The sequence below is a fragment of the Saccoglossus kowalevskii genome, chromosome 9 (genome assembly GCF_978046115.1).
Source record: "Saccoglossus kowalevskii chromosome 9, keSacKowa6.1, whole genome shotgun sequence".
Lineage (NCBI taxonomy): Eukaryota > Metazoa > Hemichordata > Enteropneusta > Harrimaniidae > Saccoglossus > Saccoglossus kowalevskii.
In genome coordinates, this window is record NC_140649.1 from 17,644,948 (window position 1) to 17,659,940 (window position 14,993).

The window sequence follows — 14,993 nt, forward strand, 5'->3', positions numbered from 1 at the left end:
AGTCATATACTGAACTCAGAAACATTTTGATTGTCCAGCAATAAGCTGCGGACGAGTTCAACTTCAAATGGTGGATCTATAATATTCAATGATACGGACAGAAGATAAATACCATATGTATATGGTACGGTAAGCTAAGGGGTATACTGATACATTGCTTCTTTTTATTGACAGTGAGAATTGTGCCATATGGTTTTAGCCAACATCTAAATCTAAATATTACCACCGGCAGTAATATGCAACAAGGTGAAATCAGCAGAGAACCCCGCCAAGGACCAAGCTTCTCAAGAATACGTTTAGCTAATAAATATTAACCTTCAAAAACAGCACAACTTGTCACTTTTAAGTCTATTAACATTAATTAAACTAGTTCAATGTGTTATCTAAATTGGCAATGAACAATTGTTTTGACAGCAGTGTTATATACAGACTGGAATGAAAAATGGTGGGTGAAATATTCACAATATATTAACTACAACACTAAACAATGGATAGAGAGAGAGAATATAAGTTGACACTAGATACACTGTTGTTGATGCATCCGATGACTCTATGCCTAAGGGATGGATATATGGAAGAACAGATGTCAACACAGAGACGAGATAAAACTCATCTAATTTCCAAAACCATCGCGAGCTCCTAACAAGACGAACCTGACAGTTCTTTTTATACGTTTTAAGTAAAAATTCCTTCCTGGCACACAGTACTATGTGTCAATGTTAAGAACCTTTAAAATGATTATTTTTGTACAAAGTAATTAACAAAGCCTTTCCCCAAAGGCAAAAAAAATATTATTAAGATAATGGCAATTACAGTATTGCACATATTACACATGTACTGTGTCAATTAGAGATCAATGTGTGGCAGAGTTGAATCAGATCAGAAACAGATCACTTGAATTGGATCATATTTGTTAAACTGTTTTTATTATTACAATGTATAACAATGACACATAGCGCCTTAATCATTCCTGTAACTCTGACAGATGCAATGCATATAACATCAGTTAATAGTATTACACTTTTTAAACCCGCTCAATTGTGGCGGCTTTTCTTAAAAATCTGCAAATTCTTTTGCACATTTTTCTGTGCTTGAAATCCTAAATGCTTCTTCTTCATAGTCATCAAAGTTACTAGTGTCACCGGGTCCTTTGCACTTGGGTATGAATGGTGCCTCCACCTGAAACAAATCACACAAGACATCCACTATTAATCATTTTAAAATAATTCCGGATTTATGTCAAAATTACCTCAGGAACAAGTGGTTATGAGAAATTTGGTGATACATTTTTATTCTGTTTCATTCAAATAATGTTTAATTTAATTAAAAGTGCAGAAAAAACAAATGCATTTAACATATAACGCCTCTAGTTAACAATTTCATAGTGTGACATTTTCTCAGAAAATCATATGCAAATAAAGAAATTTACAAGGGTGCGCCCTCTATAGACCATTTATGAAAAATATTTAAATGCAAAAACATAAATATGAAGTAATTATAATCCTTATAATAATAGCCACATTTTTCATGAAAATAACGTTCTGTAAAACAGTTAAGGTGTGAAGGCAATTATATATACTTTCTATATTTTCAACAGTTGTAAGGCTTGTTGCGTATGTGCCCCACCCCACAGCACTTGATCATTATTTAGATTCATATCCAGATGATTTGCATAAATATGCACGGATTAATACTGAGCAACATCAGGTGATTAAAATTTATTTTATACAAACCTTCTTTTCATAAATGGCAATCCAATCTGTTGTGGCAAACCATTTGTGATTTTTAATGTCATTGACACCATTCTTCAAATTACCATACCGTTTCGTCAGGTCAACTTGTAGAAGATTTCGAAGTAGGTCTTTCAAATCTGAGCTGAAGTGAGAGGGGAAGCGAACCTGAAAAAATAAAAGAACAGAGGTCATGAATAAATAGGAGTTGTTTCAAACTATAGGTACATTGCAGCAATTGAATGAGGGTGTCAAAATGTATAGTACTTAATTATTAGCTACATTAAGTATTCTAATTATAATCTTCCCTGATGCCGAGATCAGTCAAATTTACAATTTATGCTGTTCATAATCATTATCTAAAAATACAATATTTCTCAACTCGTGCATGAAAAAAAGCATTGTGGGGTATTGTTTCACATTGAGTGGGTATGTGCGACTGAAAACATCCGCTTACATAATGACAAACCAACAAATTGATTATTATAATCATGACTGAGCAATAATCAACATTTGTAACACCTTAACAAGTAAGGTATTGTTCTATACTTTTCATTATCACATGGAAATATCAATATTTTTTTTTTACTGTAAAGTGTCAAGTGTTTGAGATGCATATTTAAGAACCAATTGACAGACTTTTGCTCATGCTGCGAAAGTAATGTCTAAATATGATTACAAAATTTTATTTTCGCTTACTTTGCTAAAAGCTAAACGGTTTATTAAATCAAAACTCAACTCAATGAATATAATAATTTAAACAATACACTGTAGTATTCCTTCACAGACCAGTGAATTTAAAACTCTGCAACTTTAAAACTACTAAAACTAAACCCAGTGAATAGTTAATTGCACAGTGCTATCGTTTGTCAAAATTACAGTGGTTGCTATGAGACCATATGGTACTGCATATCATAAATTGTCCTTTCATTTCATTTTCAATGGTGTTATTGACCTGAAAGACAGTGAATTGCTCTGAATATATATATATATATATATATGGAACAATACATGTCAGCCAAAGTGGGGCACATGTACTTGAACAATAAAACAGCCACTCCCAAAAACATTTTTACTTAGGCAGATCAGCAAGCAAATACAATTAGGATCTTACTGGGTGGTGATACGAGAGTCATTCATCCAACAGAACTGAAGAGTACAATACACACTGGTTGGTTTAATTCATTTGTTTTTTTGTTTTATTTATATTTAACCGTAGCATGCCTGAACAATTGATGCTTGATAAGTCATAATTATTAGCTTGTTTTTCGCTTCCATCGCTGGGAGAGAAATATATGCTGAATTAAAACCCAGTGAATACACAAAGTTAAGCATAGAACGAATCGTTTCCTTTACAAACCAGTGTAATTCAGAGTAGTTCATAATTTGCATTACAATGATATGTTGATAAACTTTTGATGACTGTTCTAATAATTTGATGTTATTGATTATCAGAATAGCCATTATACTATAATGCTTTACCCTCACATCAAATTCGCTAAAATTATACCCTGGGAATATTTCTCCCGTTACAACAATTAAAAAAGACCAGCAAAGTGAAATCAACCCACTAGTAGTTTACAGTGAACTTGCTTTCATACACCGAGGTGACTAGTGCCATCTAACTAGATGTTAATGAAGACTACCATCTGTCAGCATTCAGTGCGAATTCAGACTTTAAAACATACATACCTTGCCTGAAACAATCTTTTCATAGATTTGTATAGGTTGGTCTGCAAAAAAAGGTGGATAACCAGCTGCCATTTCATAAACTAGAACACCTAGCGCCCACCAGTCTACAGCTTTATTATAACCCTGTCAAACAAAGAATCATCATGTGATTAGATTGGTTAGCAAATCAATAAAACATGGTTAGTGAAAATAATTGCTTTTTTTCTAGAGCGCAAATTAATATTACACAAATGGAAATTATGGGAGTTTATCATGGATACAAAACTGCTGTCCTCCATACTACCCTTGGAGCATCCAGGGGCCAAAGTGGAGTATTAGTAATATTCCTAAGAGTTTATCATGGATACAAAACAGCTGTCCTCCGTACTACCCTTGGAGCATCCAGGGGCCACAGTGGAGTATTAGTAATATTCATGGGAGTTTATCATGTATACAAAACTGATGTCCTCCGTACTATCACTAGAGCATCCAGAGGCCACAGTGGAGTAATAGTATTATTCCTAAGAGTTTATCATGTATACAAAACTAATGTCCTCTGTACTATCACTAGAGCATCCAGGGGCCACAGTGGAGTAATAGTAATATTCATGGGAGTTTATCATGGATACAAAACTGATGTCCTCCGTACAACCCTTGGAGCATCCAGAGGCCACAGTGGAGTAATAGTATTATTCCTAAGAGTTTATCATGTATACAAAACTGATGTCCTCTGTACTATCACTAGAGCATCCAGGGGCCACAGTGGAGTAATAGTAATATTCATGGGAGTTTATCATGGATACAAAACTGATGTCCTCCGTACTACCCTTGGAGCATCCAGGGGCCACAGTGGAGTAATAGTAATATTCATGGGAGTTTATCATGTATACAAAACTGATGTCCTCCGTACTATCACTAGAGCATCCAGAGGCCACAGTGGAGTAATAGTATTATTCCTAAGAGTTTATCATGGATACAAAACTACTGTCCTCCGTACTATCACTAGAGCATCCAGGGGCCACAGGGAGTATTAGCAATATTCATGGGAGTTTATCATGGATACAAAACTGATGTCCTCCGTACTATCACTAGAGCATCCAGGGGCCACAGGGAGTAATAGTAATATTCATGGGAGTTTATCATGGATACAAAACTGATGTCCTCCGTACTATCACTAGAGCATCCAGGGGCAACAGTGGAGTAATAGTAATATTCATGGGAGTTTATCATGGATACAAAACTGATGTCCTCCGTACTATCACTAGAGCATCCAGGGGAAACAGTGGAGTAATAGTAATATTCATGGGAGTTTATCATGGATCCAAGACTGATGTCCTCCGTACTACCCTTGGAGCATCCAGGGGCCACAGTGGAGTAATAGTAATATTCATGGGAGTTTATCATGGATACAAAACTGATGTCCTCTGTACTACCCTTGGAGCATCCAGGGGCCACAGTGGAGTAATAGTAATATTCATGGGAGTTTATCATGTATACAAAACTGATGTCCTCCGTACTACCACTAGAGCATCCAGGGGCCACAGTGGAGTAATAGTAATATTCATGGGAGTTTATCATGGATACAAAACTGATGTCCTCCGTACTATCACTAGAGCATCCAGGGGCCACAGTGGAGTAATAGTAATATTCATGGGAGTTTATCATGGATACAAAACTGATGTCCTCTGTACTATCACTAGAGCATTCAGGGGCCACAGTGGAGTAATAGTATTATTCATGGGAGTTTATCATGGATACAAAACTGATGTCCTCCGTACTATCACTAGAGCATCCAGGGGCCACAGTGGAGTAATAGTAATATTCATGGGAGTTTATCATGGATACAAAACTGATGTCCTCCGTACAACCCTTGGAGCATCCAGGGGCCACAGTGGAGTAATAGTATTATTCATGGGAGTTTATCATGGATACAAAACTGATGTCCTCTGTACTATCACTAGAGCATCCAGGGGCCACAGTGGAGTAATAGTGATATTCATGGGAGTTTATCATGGATACAAAACCGCTGTCCTCCGTACTACCACCAAAGCATCCAGGGGCCACAGTGGAGTATTAGTATTATTCCTAAGAGCTTATCATGGATACAAAACCGCTGTCCTCCGTACTACCACCAAAGCATCCAGGGTCCATGGTGAAGTAACAGACATATGCCAAATTAAATTATTTACGACATTTCCTACGGCATGCTGAAGTTAACTTATTCATGAATACATGTATTCTCACTGAATTTTATCTTCATTACATTGAACCTCGAGCAAAAAATAAACATAACCTACAGTAGCCAAATGAATTGTGAAGTAAATTGCAATCTAAATTTCTTGGAAGATTTCCAGTGAGAGTCTGTTGACACATCACATGTGAATTGTATTACAAACAGCCTTGATTATTTCACCCAACACTCTGCGTGATAATTATGGAACCAGAAAAATAAATCCTGTCTCAGATATGTATTTCCACTGCTACAACTGAGAATGACACATTTGATTTTTAGTTAAAAAGATTAAAACTTTTAATATTTGACTGAATAGTCTTATTTTCAAGTTTTTACATCAGGCCTATAAAAAAAATGAAATCAATCCCATGGTGACATGTGGATCTAATAATAACGCCAGCATATAGATTACTAGTTATTTATAGTAGCATAATGCCAAGCTGTTGTGTGAGCTCAGACTGATACAGACATACACAGAAGCTAAATATAATTTTCACTTTATGGTGGTAAACTACAGTGAAATGAAAGTCAACAATTAAATCAGTTAAATTAGTGAGGTCTAATTCACAGTCTACAGCATAATATTATCATAATTAGATACTGGTACAAAGAAAACACATTTGTTTACATGCTAGCCTATTATTACTATACAATCGAAGGATTGTATCTTGGTTGCATTCGACATGGTAGCTATGACGTGGGATATCAAGCATGTTATTAACCGAAAATTAGCACCAAGTTCAACTTTTACTAAATTAACCGAATATCATCAGAATCAGATTTTTTAATGTACTGTTAAAATTCTACTATAAACCGCGGTTTATATTACAATGTATCAAATAAAAAATTGGAATCAACAGCTCAAGTTCGGGGTGCGGTTTATATTAGGTACATATTGCAATCACTAAATGGGCGTGGTCATTTTTTTCCCACATCACTTGCACAAAACAAACAATACACCGTACAATCTTTTGAATATAAGCTAACTCCAATTTAGATGTCAGGGAAGAGTGATAAGCGTCACGTCACAAAAAAACTGTTCACAGGAAAAAAAATATTTGGTATATTTAATTCTCTTCGTAACGTAAAGTAAATCCCCAGTGGAGTCGAATATTTGAAGACAAATAAATTACCGAAACCCGGCAAATAACCAGGCGAACGAATTTTTAGAGGGGTCGAAATTTTGGAGTTTTTACAATACATGAGTAAGCCTAAGAAGGTATAGTATTACAAGCAATATTGGAAATGTAACAATGCTGGCTTTTTATAGCCCAGTGCTATATCCGTCTGACTACCAAGTTTAGATATCATCAGAATTAGATCCTTTGGTCTGAGAATGTATAATGTTGGATATGTAACAATGCTGGCTTTTTATAACCCAGTGGTATATATGTCTGACTACCAAGTTTAGATATCTCATTGAGATCCTTTGGTCTGAGAAAGTATATTGTAACAGTCATGTTGGAAATGTAACAATACTGGCTTTTTATAGCTCAGTGCTATATCTGTCTGACTACCAAGTTTAGATATGCTAAATAGTCCGTGTACATGACCTCCTAAAAGAACACACATTCTGGCACTTTTTGGAGGTCTTTGTTGTATTATAATTTTTGAAATTCAATGATAACCATGGCGATTGATTTTGATGAATGGAGATTAAAAAAATATCAAATCAATACAAACAAAAATCTGACTGGCGACAATTTCCTTATAACATGAAACAGATTATACAACTCGTCAGCTTGCGGTTGCATACTTCTACCTACTATTCAACATGTCGCATGTCACACATTTGCATATAATTACACAGCATATTTAAGTAATGTAATAAAATGACGAAGCGCTATCACTGCACAAGTCTGAAAGATAAACCATGCAGTTTGCAGCAGGATGTTGTGATTGAAAGTGAATCTCATCCTTAATCAATGTTGGGCGATGATGTTACATATTGACATCACATCTGATGTGAAAAATTAAATGCAGTGTGTCAGTCTGTTGCTAAACCAGAGCCAAGACAGTCTGTGATGAGGAGGGAAATCTTATAATTTCACATCTGCTTGAATAAATATCTGAATTTTAACATAATTGGTGTTTTAGTGCAGCTACTTATAAAACATAATAAATTCTGTCGCCACAATTTTGTACTAAAGTTTTAAGTGAGCCACCAACACTTTTTTTTTTAAACTTGATCACCAATGGCCATTAGGGAACAGATTTAACTTTGAGGGCTGCCTGTGTTTTCTGCCAAAATAATTGAGTAAATGTACAGTGGAATTTGTCTCCCACCTCCTCTAACTGGTGTCAGGATCTGTGACTTTCACTATTTGTGCTTATTAAATGAGGCTATTTGTAGCAACTGTTACTATGTTAGGTCTAGCAATTACAAAGTTACTGATCTACTGAAGTCAGTTCTCTCACTTCATGGATCAGTTATCCCAACAGATTTCAGCTCAACCATTTTATTCACTTTAATCATCAAAACTTTAAAAATATAAACTCAAAATAAAGATAACTTCAGTGAAACCACACAACAGGTTGTACATTCACTGCCCAAATCACAGCAAAGCAACGGAAATTATTGATAACCTAACATATTTTAGATAGCGGGATAGGAGTTGAGTTCAGAGAGAGTAGATTACTTACCTTACTAAGAATGATTTCTGGTGCTAGATATTCTGGAGTACCACACAACGTCCATGTCCTGCCTTTAACACGTTTTGCAAAACCAAAATCTGTCACCTATTAATAAACACATTCACATCGTTTACAAAATAATTATATTATAATACATACACTTATAAGGAAAGATTTAGGATGTATGATTTCACATGTTACTACATGTCTATTACAGTGTGCGCAACCATGATTCGTACGGGTAACTTGCAACTTCTCTGGTAAAGTCCTTATCAATGTTTCAATGACCTTCTATCAACTTTCCCAGACGGTTGAAGCGACCGCAATGGGATTCATATTGATAATTAACAATTTCTTTTGTATTGTCACAACAATGTTGCAAAAATCTTGATAATCAAAACAAAATTGACGCCTGTCTATTGCTGATCTATGTATTTCTTTGCATTAAGAAAGTCCCTTGCTATATACAGAGACTATTCTAAGGAGTTTGCTAATTCCCTATATGAATCTTATTTGCACTCGCTGTAAACTTTGCATTATTACTATACATTTTGAAATGAAAAAAATGGTTATCACGGCAAAAGTTAAGGCTTCATGAGTCGTATTTCCCCCCCAATTTTTCACTTTTATTTCAATGCATATCAAAACAGCTTTTGTGATATAAAATGACTATTAAAAGCACATTTCCAATAAAAGAATACTTTAACAAAAAACTGCATTTATTGTATGATGGATCAATAAAATATTGTTTTTACCATAGACACATATTTGACATTTAAATATGTACGACTAATAGAGCTAATACGGTACAAATATGGGGTGAGAAGTTAGCATATACAGTTCATGTATATATAAAACTGCAAAAATATAGCTACAAGGACAAAGAAATATTCATTTGCAGCTACCTGGATCAGTATTCCCCAAGCAAATTTGACATTCATTTGGCATATTGTGATTTCATCTCCAAAAAATCACTGAACACAAAATACAGGAAATGAAAAGAAACAGAGCACTAAATTTCATTGAGAAACCTGGTCACCTGAATGAGCAAATTTCACAAAAAAAAATAAGCTTACAGGAGAATCCTGGTCTATCTACTGTATGCATAGAAGAAGCCATGTTGCCACTGACTGACTAAGTAAAGTGTCAGTAGGGGGCTCGCATCTAAACAACATAAAACTAGTATGAAATGAATGACATCACACATTAAGAATTGGCAAGTGACATAGAAATAATGCAGCACGAGATTCTCTACATACAAATACAGATGAAGATATTTTCTAATGACATCAAAATGACTATGAAAAAATTACAGTGAAATAAAACATGGATTAGCAAATAGTTTACCTTTACTAGCAAAGTCTAAGCAGTACTCTAAGCAAGACGACTACATTACATAAGCCATGCACACTGACTCAAGTAGACAAGGTGGTTGACATCTCATGCAGTGAGAGAAATGTCCACCGTACTTACAGAAATATAACCCTGAGTGTCAATCAGTAAGTTCTCTGGCTTTAAGTCGCGATATATTACATCCAACGCATGAAGGTACTCAAAGGCCAATACTATCTGGGCAGCGTAGAATCGAGCATGAGGCTCACTGGAAATAAGCAAATAAGTTATAAGAGACCACCAGCCCTGTCAGTAACTTAACTACTATTGATACTTACACTAACGTAACCCTGACTGTCTATTAGAATATTCTCAGGTTTAAGGTCCCTATAAACAAGATCCAGATAATGCATGTACTCAAAGGCCAACACAATCTGACCAGCATAAAACCGGGCATGAGGTTCACTGTAAAGAAAGTAAGTTAGGTGAGTGAACAATGAATAGCAACAATGTGATACAATCTAATCTGTATTTGCTCTCAGAAATGCCCATAAGCCATTTATTGTATTCAGGATCATTATAACTTAGTTTGGCCATAGTACACTTCTGTTATTCATGTGCGCGCACTATTAATGGACCAAATATCCTAATCCAACTTACTAATGAAAAGGAACGTACATGTACAGTATATGGCTTACACCTGACCTGTCATTTTCGCATTTGCACTGCCAACTGATCGCATAAAGGTCCAGGGCACACATTTATCAAATTCGCATCACCTATTTGATCACGCGGGCACATCCAATGCTTATCCATCATGCCTGCATTGCATATTTACATTGCATAGGCAATCTAAAACTTACTCCGAGAAAACATTAACATCACCACCTAACTACTATGATTGCTCTTTGTCTGTGAGATAATTACTGTAATGAAATGATCAAATTAAAAATCGAATTACTATGACTGGGCCAGGCTACTTAATACCCAGTGTAAGGCGGAAAAAGTGCAATGACAATATATGCAGTTCAGGTGCAAAAAAAAAATGTGATAAATAGGAAAATTTGTGCAGGCTGTTTTGTTTTCAATGCCATACTCATTATATACAGGAAAAAATTAAATGCTAATTGTAAAACCTAAACCATAACTTGTCTTTCTGAGTTTCCAGAGTGGACAACCACATCCACATGAATGAAACAAAGCCAACAACTATAACATTCTCCTTGTTCATGTATACTTTGGGAGGAATATATTGGAAGGGGGTTACATAGTAGTTGAAAGTGTAACGGTATGAAATTTAGGTGAGAAAAGTTCTTGTGAAAAATAAACTAAGTAACAAACTGCAAACTGGTTTGAATATAAGAAATATAAGTTGTGACCAAAAATGAACTTAAAACGATCGTCAGTAAGTATTTATAAAATTAATCTGTGAGTCACACAATTAATATTACATGCACTGTGTTAATCATAAGGTCCCTTACAGAATATAACACATGATATATATGGAAGTCCTCAAATAACACAATAAGAAATCAAAACATTGTTGCCAACTTTTCACATGCATACATGCAAGATTCCAAACAGGTTAATAATTGTTGGCATCTTTCCCTCTATTGATGACGAGACAACGTTGAAAATAAATTACAATCAATGTCCTACCTAAATCGACCAATTCTCCTTAGATGGGAAAACATTTCACCTCCTGTTATAAACTCTAGCACCATATAAAGGTTGGAGTTATCCTGTAAACAAAATACACATAATAAAAATCAACTACTTGCATCACTTCTATGCATGTATAGGCCATCACAGTCAGTGGCGTTTGTTTACATTTTTACCAACCCATATGCATGTGTTTTCAACATTTATTTTGTGCATGGATCAGCAACGAACTGTGACAAGATTGCCCGTAAGTTGTTTCATCAACAGTTTGTATAGCAGTAAAGAATAACCTTCTTTGAATGCTAACGAATGGTTCTTTGTAACTCAGTCACTGAACATATGCACGTGCAAAGAATGTAAAAAAAGTGAGTTCTACTATTGAGGATTATATGCATGTCAAAGCATGGGCAGCAGGAAAACCCATACGGAATGCATTTGCTGTGACAACTGTAAGTGCCCTTTAATTTTAGTTCATTGCGCAAGTCAACTATCATTCAAAGATAACAATCCCAGATCCGTTAGTTCAAATCTTATCCAAATGTAGAGACAGTATTTATGTAACTATCCAATCGTCAAACTTGATTGACAACTACACTTTAGCATATGATATGCTATTTGAGTCACAACCAGACACAAATTTATATCACATCAATGACTAACTTAGTTATTTATGTATCACACACACGAAAAGAAATGTCAGTCAGATTATGGAAGAGCTAGTATTCCTAAGCTACAGACAAATATAAAAATTGCAGATGAGATACTTTACAAAACACTGTAAGACGACACAGTGATTTGATTAAAAATTACAAAACATGACGATCATGTGATATCATATGAAAATTAACAGTACCCGTAAAATCTGTATTAGAAGCCGCATCCCTAATAGAAGTCGCACCCATTTTTTTAAAACAATTGTGAACCAAAAAATCATCATTTCTCATATGTGTAGATGCTCTAATAGAAGCCGCACCCCCTCTATTGGATTGTACCATTTTAATAGAAGCCGCGGTTTCTAATACAGATTTTACAGTAGTTCATATATTCAGTGAAGTGTTAGCAAGCATGATAAATCATCCTATTTTATTAATAAGCCAGCATATTTTTGAATATTATTTATCGTATTTTATTTCTATCAGAATATGAAATAAACGTAATAAGTATGTGAAGATTACGCAAGAGTATTCAATCCTGTTATTTGCAGTCACAAAATTAAATTCTGAAACTGAATTCTGAAACCATAACACAAGTTCAGAAGCCAAGCATGGCACAGTCCCTCTTAGTTTTAATTTAAGATATACAGTTTGTTTATAGTAATATAGTTGGAACACAAACATGTCAGAGATATGGATGCAGAAGCTGATGCTTAATTATGATGATTTTTTAACATTAAAATGTTTGACATTCAGTCATCCTGTGTTTGATCTTCACACGAGTATTTGTTCATATTGAGAGATATTGCTCTGGAAAAGCATTAATAAAAACTATTTTTAAATACATCTGTATATCTATGACATGATGTTCAATGAATATATCAAATTTGAACATCAGACAAAGCATGTCAGAGATATGGCACTAGAACCGCAGTCATCAAAACAAAATGGCCACCAGTCAGCCATTTTAATCCGATCTGAAAAACAAAATTATTGTGTAATGACATTAGTTTATATGCCACCATTAATAGTAATAATGGCACTTTGTGTTGAAAATTGTTTATGAATTCTGAGAAAAATAAGTGTACCGAGAACTATGAAAACAGCTGCTGACACGTAACATCAAAATTGACTGATGGTTGGCCGAATTGAATTGAATCACACAAAAAAAACAGGTGCTGATGTATCTTCATTTATACTATCCACGTACTAAGATTAAATAAATCTGTAAAAGTGTATCTGAGAAGATAGGGGGAAATATGTAAAAAAAAACAAAATGGCCACCAGTCTGCAAAATTTGTTCAATCACGGGAAAAAATGACATGCACCTGTAATGATCATCATATCAACTTTGATCGAAATCAAAGTAGCAGCTACTGACATGCTTGTGAATCAAAAATAGCAAATTTTATGTTCAAAATGGACACAAGTCAGCCATTTTTGTTTCATCTGTAAAACACAGTGTATTGTTTGTGTGTAAAGTTTGAATGAGATCGGTCAATGACTGTCTAAGATATGACTCCTGACAGACGAACGAATGAACCCCGAAATTAATAGTCCCAGTTTTTGAATGGAATAAACAAACGTACATGATGGCAGCTGTCAAAGGGTCACAGTTTCACCATGATTCTTATCAATATTTTTGTGAGATTTTAAAATATTGGCTGCATCAGCCATGGTATTATACATTAATGGAATATTCACACATTGATGCTATTTTCGCATACTGTAAAATGATTAATTTTCACTGGGTTTAAATTTCGCTGAATAACCATTTCAGGCATAATCAGTGGGTTTTAAATTCACGGATTTATCATTTAGATAATGTGTTCTATGCCAAATTTTACATATTCACTGGGTTTTAATTTAGCGCATTTTCCAGTCAGCGAAATAGGCGAAATTAAAACCCAGTGAATAATTAACCCCTTTACAGTATCTAAGAAATTTTATTTTTTTTAAATTAATTTATTTTACAAAAAATATGATTCTGTGCCTGTGCAAATTGGTAGTCTGTTTTCATAACAAGGAAAAAAATAACAGGACAAGATTTTTGATGTCCATGGCTGGAGCACATTCGGATTGCCGGGGAAGTATCACAACAACTTCAAGACATTCATGTACGAACATGCAAATTTAATATAAAGCAAATACAGTGAATGGTATGTATTTAATTTTTAGACGTAACATGAGACCCACACAAATTACCAGAAAACATTCGCATCTACAACCAGTATTTCAACAGTATATTTACACGAGTGTCCTGTGGCTCTTAAAAGAAAATGTTTTAGACAGCTGGTCTCAAAACACTAACACTTAAATAATCTAATGTCTTGTGACCTACATAAATTATACAGGAATGGCAATTACTACAAATTCTCAAACGTTTTTAAAATATCAAGTACATGTGACGTGTCTCACTAGCAAATACTTAAAACATGAGGATTTTATTTTCAGAAGAGTTTACTTTGTGGGTAAACATCTCTGTAGATCAATTTAACACAACTTTCTTCTGACCATCATGTTGAAAGAATTTGACACTTTGTGCATGGTTCAGTACCTATGTAAATTATGTATTGAAACTTTTGGGAATTTCCCATTATTACCAGCAGACTTCAGATCACAGCTATAAACCCCTTTCAAACCTCTTCAGGAATTCCAGAGTTGAAAATGTAATTTACTCCCAAATTATAGATCATACAAATAGTGTTAGACATTTGTGCAATTTTCTGTGTGTCACTGTGAGCAGACTGGTTTCCCATTATATTGATCACCAGACATTCATGTCAGTGATGAGGATGGCAGAGCACAGCAATGAACTGGAAGAGCAGCCCATGGCAATACTGAGTACTGTAAAATACTTTATTTTTGCTTGGAAAATAAAATCCAGCGATTATACCTTTTTCTCTAAATTTTATATTCAACTCGTCAAAAAACAGTGAAAATACATTCCACACAAAACACATAAAAAGTCTTTTCAGCGAAAGTTAATTCCAGCTAAAATCTAGTATTTTACAGTAATGCAAATAAGTAGTTGTATTGTGCATTATTGCTGAACAAACAATAATTGAAGACAAACTG

The 14,993-nt window shown here is 34.7% G+C and overlaps 1 protein-coding gene across 4 annotated transcripts in view; it reads right to left on the reverse strand.

Moving 5' to 3' along the window:
* Positions 1–894: 894 nt before the first annotated feature.
* The window catches only part of LOC100370476 (cAMP-dependent protein kinase catalytic subunit beta), a 37,412-nt gene continuing 23,313 nt past the window's right edge, over positions 895–14,993 (reverse strand). For 2 of the 4 annotated variants that reach the window (XM_085503240.1, XM_085503241.1), the window contains exons 5-10: positions 11,260–11,342; positions 9,742–9,868; positions 8,278–8,373; positions 3,423–3,545; positions 1,734–1,898; positions 895–1,179 (exon numbers count right to left, since the gene is read on the reverse strand). In XM_085503240.1, the coding sequence (XP_085359366.1) occupies positions 1,054–1,179; positions 1,734–1,898; positions 3,423–3,545; positions 8,278–8,373; positions 9,742–9,868; positions 11,260–11,342 (720 nt within the window). In that variant the 3' untranslated portion in view covers positions 895–1,053. Of the gene's footprint in view, positions 1,180–1,733; positions 1,899–3,422; positions 3,546–8,277; positions 8,374–9,741; positions 9,869–9,938; positions 10,066–11,259; positions 11,343–14,993 lie in introns of all 4 variants that reach the window. The other 2 variants (XM_078013854.1, XM_085503242.1) reach the window with 1 other exon arrangement.